Below are 6124 nucleotides of genomic sequence, written 5' to 3'. Positions count from 1 at the left end.
TTATTTTATTAGGCATTAAACTTTTTTTATTAAAATATTAAAATTTGATTCAATTTTATTGATTTCCCTTGTATTTTTATTATCTAAAAAGTATTATTAATTACTATAATAGAGTAAATAGATCCAAAATAAATAAATAAAAACTTAAAAAAAAAAAGTGGTGGGCCGAATTATATGCTTTTATGAGATTTTCAAAGCATATAAGGTAACATTATTGTAAAAATCATAGAAAAACTGTGTTGGAATTTTTTCAATTATATCTAAAATTTCTCTCTGAAGATCAAAATATTAGACTTTGTTTGTGAGCTGATGGATTTACTCCATTCACAGTACCTTATTATTGATGGTCAATAATTATCACCGTACAATCTCTCTAATCATGTATGATGACTCCATATTCCATATATGTTTCTAACGTTGATCATTCCATATCTATATAATCTCTGCAAACTTTTAAATGGATGTGTATTTGTGGCAATGGTACATTAATTGCAACGATTATGAAATGGTAATCTAATTACATTTTATATGATGCCCTCAAAACAAAATTTCTATTAAGAGTTACATTGATGTGGACAATAAATTATTTTCTTGACGTTTTATGTATAACCAATATGTTTGAAAAAATTTAAAACTCTATCTTTAATAAGTGAAAACAATTACTTTATTTAATTGTCGTTGATGATGCTTACTTTTTTTATAATAAAATAAAAAAAATAGTCTCCATTTAAAAAATAAATAATATATATATAGTATTTTTGGTCATGGACATTTCTATAATTAAAAAAATTATTTTAAATTTATTCACATTATATTGAGTAGAAATCATGAAACAGAAACTAATTTAAAAAAATAAAATAAAAAATAATTAATTATTATAGTGATTAAATTATAGATTATTTTAGGAACTAAATAAAATTTTTATTTTTAAAAATTTTAATTATTGTAAAATTTCTAAATTAGTATTTAATTAGCAACCAAATTTTTTTTACCAAATTTAGAAACTAAATAATTGATAGTTAAAACATTAATTGTGATTCATTAAAATAAGAAGACAATATAATAACATTATGATACGATGTTATTATTTTTCATCAAGAAATGAACATTAGTTATTAGGTTATTAAAAAAATATAATATAATTAATGCCTAACCAATGCCGAAAGAAAAAGTTTGTAGAAACAATATTAAAATATATTTTGAATAGTACAAAACTTAAGCATAAAAAGTTATTGAAGAAGAAGGCCCAGACAACAATTCATTGAGCTAGTTAATGCCCGCAGCTAGCAATCTCTGCGCCCAACATCCTGACACCTCCCAATTCAGTACTTATTAATTCTTTTGTTTTAAACGATTCATATTTCAAACTCCAAAAATTAAAAACCAGCTCAAACTCAACAAAATTTAGATGAGTTCGATGTTTTTTTTTATCTTGCATGAGGTCATATTTTTCAATTTTTCACTCAAAATAATTGTTTCCCTTCCTAATTTATGCATATAATTAATTTTATTTCAGTTTTTTCATCTACTGTTACTGTTATAATATGCCACTTACTAAAACGAAGAGTAAGCACCATAAAAAAGATAGTATTATGTGTAGGAAATATCATAAGTACTTTTAAGACTGCATGTTTGTTCCTCTTGTAGTCAATCATATTTCAGTTCAATGATTAGTCACCATAACTAAGAAGTCTTGGGCCTTTTCTGTATAGGTATCTTGGGAGTGCCATGTGAGTGAATTTTACGTGAATAATTAATTTTTTTTTGTGATAGATATAGATAATATATCATCTTATGAATTGATTTTATAGATTAAATTAAATTTAAAATTCATTTATAATATTAAAATTTAAAAAAATATATATATTTTAACAAAAATTTGTTAAAGTGATGTGTGATTATTCAACTATCCATTATATAATTGTAAGCATTAGCCGGTTAAATTGTGAACAGTAAAATTAAAAAAAAGGAAATAATGATCGATAATTTTAGTATATAATTTTTGATGTGATGTATTTAAATATAAATATATATATATATATATAATAAAGAGTAAATTTGTAATTAAATGATATGAAAAATATTAAAATAATAATATTAGATTAATGTGATCGTATAAAATTTTGGTTTGTGGATATATCATTAAAAAAAATAAAAAGACAATTACTTTTTGACCTTTTCAAGTGCGAGCTAGATATGAATAAATAAATAAATTCTTGTGAACAACAACTAAGACAGCCAGATTATACCTTCTGGACAGGTTTGTTCGCGTCATGGTTGATGAATACACGAAACTTCTTTGATTCGGTCTCTTAACAATCCCTGTTGGGATTTGATACTCAAGTCTTATATATAGATATAGATATAGATAGTTGCATAAACTACAAATACATATGTAATATAATAAAACAGTGAGTTACTTTGATAATTTCTATCAATTTTACACAAGAAACTCGATCTACAATTTTCACTTTTCTGATGTTTCAGTAGCAGAACGACGACTATACAAATCACACATTCCCAACCATAAAAGAAAAACAGAAGCTGAAAACATGGAAAACAAATAAAAAAATCAGCTAAAGTAACCTTTCTCAAGCTCTATCTACACACCACTAATTAACCTCAGGTATACTTTGAAGCACGGGTCTCCAAGATCTATGATGAACATCATGGTCCTCGTTATGATCTCTAGCGTGAATTAAACGAGCCAGAACTTGTTCACCCAAATGCTTATTACTCTCTTTCCCTCCCAACAACTGTGCCAGCTCCTTCTTCGAGATCTTGATCTTCACCTTCCCATTGGGATCAGAAGAAGCTCTCAGCACACCCAAGAGCTTCTCCTTCTCCTCCGCGTTTTCCAAACTCGCCTCATCAACTTCATCAAACACCTTCCCCGAACTCATACTCCTTCTCTTAGACGATGACAAAGAACCCCAATCATCACCACCCCAATCCATAGACGACTCCGTGGCAAAACAGTTTCCCATATGATATGTATATACTATTGTAAATATCTACTAGCTTGCTCCACTGGTTTCTTTTGGTTGATAAAGTTTGTAAAAGTGGAATGATGAGAGAGATTTGTACATTGCGGTGTGTTGATATATTTATAAGGGTGATGCAAGAGGTGGGTAATTGGGAAATTGACTTTTGCTTATGAATTTGCAATTGAATTAATAAATACTTGGTAAATGTGGCAGATGGCTAGATGTGGTATAATTTGAATGTGGATGACATTGGAAACTGAAAGGGTAAGCTTTGTTGACCAAATTAAATTAATTTTGTGATTTAGGGTACAGGGACGTGTAGGACCCAGATGAAGTAAGGTTACTTGATTGGCTCCATCATCCATATATTATTGTGTGAAAATGGAGGAGAGGGAGCATCTTTGGAAGTGTGTGTGAATGCCTATATGCCACTGGAATCTTGCCTTTCTGATTAGTTTTAGCATCACGTGTGGGCTTGGTTAATTAATCTTTTTCTATAATCTTTTATCCTCCCTCACAAAACCAATCTTCAGCTTTCACTCATGCCACCCATATAAAAAATTATAAAACTATCTTTAATTCAAAATTATAATATATTAAAAACTAAACTACTCAATTATATACTTTCAGAAATATCCTTATCATTATTATACGTGAGATATACAAGGTGATATATAAAAGATTAAACATTTACTTTTATAAAGTCTTGAAGGAATAGAAAAGGAATCACTGCAATTCTTTGTTAGTGGGTTTTGGGTGAAATCCGTCTGTTGAATTTTGGGAACACCGAAAGAAGAGAGTTGAATGATGTATATCCTGTTTTCACTGAGCAGATAGATTTGTTCCGTGATGAAGAGAATGTTGGAGTGAAAGCAAGAGAAGATGAGTATAATATTGAGACTGAGAGATTTGTTTGGAAATGGTTGCACATGGCAAGGAAAGATATTTATGCGTATGCGTTGTTGGTAATAAGAAAGTAGAAGGAAGAAGAGCCACAAATAAGGTTCTCTAAGCTGGCTAGTGTGGCTATGGCTGTAGAGCATGCATTGTTGTCGGTTGGTAGTTCAACACATGCAATCACTCTAAACCTATTCAACACTGTATTTGAAGTTTCTTAGAAACACCACATAATCTTCTTTATCTACTAACCAATTCAAGAGCAAAATACCACAAAAATAATAGTTTCATCTGTACTTTATCAAAATAGTTTATACAACTCATCAACTCATCGTACAACATTCTACACAATAATACTTTTTTTTATATATATAACTTGTATTGCTTTCTCTTTCTCTCTTAATTGTATAATTTTTTGCATGAGTTGTTGTACAAGTATACTACTTTATGAGAATTAATTTCCGTGACATCGGCTACCATCTCAGATTTTTATCCACAGGCAGAGTATAAAGAAAATTTGCAAGAAAAAGTCATGATTGTTAAGAATAATTGCCGTATTAAATCATCTCATGTTTGAATTTAAACAAAAAAACATTTTCTTTAAATATCGTTTTCAAAATTTAAAATAATATTAATCGTGTCTACTTCGAAATTTTTAATTAATATATATTATAATGAGAAGTAAAATAGAATATCATAACATTATTTACTTTTTATTTAGAGTTTACCATAATTAGATGAACAAATGTATAGTTTATCACATGTGCTTCCGTTCCGCAATGTATTTATATAGGTAATATTTGCAATAGGATTTTGGTTCTCAAATATAAAAAAAAAAAAACACTTATTTAATGTGTGCAAGTGAATTGATAATAACGAGGTTGCTTCTGTTACCGGACAGAACGATCTTTTGGATTAAAACCTTGCTGTTTTGTTATTCTCACTGAATTTGTCTTCGTATATAATTATACATAATTACACTTTCTAATGTGTCAAAAGCAAAAGCAAAATATTTATTACCACTTTTAAATTATTTTTTTTCCTAAATGTCCTGTTATTCAAATGAATTTATTTTTGCAGAATTGATGTTATTACAGTTAACTTGTATCTAACCAGGGTTAGATTTATGTGGTGATTGATTTTTGTTCTTATCTAGTTTGAAAAATGAAGATAGTTTACCGTCTACTGAATTGGATAAACATTGGCCAGTCACTGAAATTGCCCACAGATCCAAACTGAACCATCAGAGATCCTTAATTTTCTTATCTTTATATGATTTTATACTGACATGATAATATCTGAAATCATCTGCTTTCTCATTTTGACTCATTTTTCCTTTACCTCCTGCTATGCAATTAGGTCACCATATCATATAGTTGAATATTCTTTGGATCCAAGCTAAATCCTGTTGGATCAACTTCCACAGGTTTCAGATTTTAACCGCTACAAATTTTTTATTTGTTATAACATTAGAATGAAATAAGATAACTATATATATGTGAACAATACAAGCTATATTTATTAGAGAACAAGGTTATATTTGGATGAAATTTTTTAGAAAAAAAAAAGTTAGGAATGATGTTCATACGTTAAGATTAATTTATGTTAAGTTAAAAATCATTTTTAAAATAAACTATCCATTGACCAAAAGGAAACTATTAATTTCTTTTTATCAGCAATAAAAAAAACTATATTGGTAGCAATAAATATATTTTAATTTTTTTCTTTAATTGTCTCTTTTTTATTAATTTTTTTGTCAATATAATCCCTCTTTTTATTATTTAGAGATATTTTAATAAAAACAGTATTATATTATTTTTAATTTAAGTTTTACAAATAAGAAAGAAGACAAATATCATTTTTAGGGATTGCAATTTCACTAATGATTGTTTACTAAAAAGGAAAATAAATAAAATATGAAAATAGATAAATGTGGATAGGTAAAAGAATAATGGTCTTAATCCCATATATGAGAATAATAAAATCTTTATTACTATCAAAACCATTATGTATGTGAACAATTATGATGAAAAGTTAGTTATGTAAAATAGAAGTTGTGGTACAAAGTTTTGTTAGTTTTTATTAATTTCCTAAAATCGAAATTTAACAAAAAAATATGACATGAAATAATATATTTTACCTTATAGTTATTAATATATGTAAAAAAGTTAAAGTAAAATCATTATGTTAGGGAGATTATTGTCCATAATATCTTAACTCTTTAACATTGAATAGTATTC

At 27.4% G+C, this 6124-nt stretch overlaps 1 protein-coding gene across 1 annotated transcript; it reads right to left on the bottom strand.

Annotated features, from left to right (window-relative positions):
* Positions 1 to 2396: 2396 nt before the first annotated feature.
* LOC137832229 (uncharacterized) lies at positions 2397 to 3146 on the bottom strand. Its single transcript, XM_068640279.1, has one exon. It carries the CDS (start codon positions 2985 to 2987, stop codon positions 2613 to 2615), a length of 375 nt encoding a protein of 124 aa, XP_068496380.1. The 5' UTR covers positions 2988 to 3146; the 3' UTR covers positions 2397 to 2612.
* Positions 3147 to 6124: the final 2978 nt, after the last annotated feature.

The sequence above is a fragment of the Phaseolus vulgaris genome, chromosome 6 (genome assembly GCF_000499845.2).
Source record: "Phaseolus vulgaris cultivar G19833 chromosome 6, P. vulgaris v2.0, whole genome shotgun sequence".
Classification (NCBI taxonomy): domain Eukaryota; kingdom Viridiplantae; phylum Streptophyta; class Magnoliopsida; order Fabales; family Fabaceae; genus Phaseolus; species Phaseolus vulgaris.
Note: the sequence above shows the minus strand (reverse complement) of the source record. Positions and strands in the feature narration are given on the sequence as shown.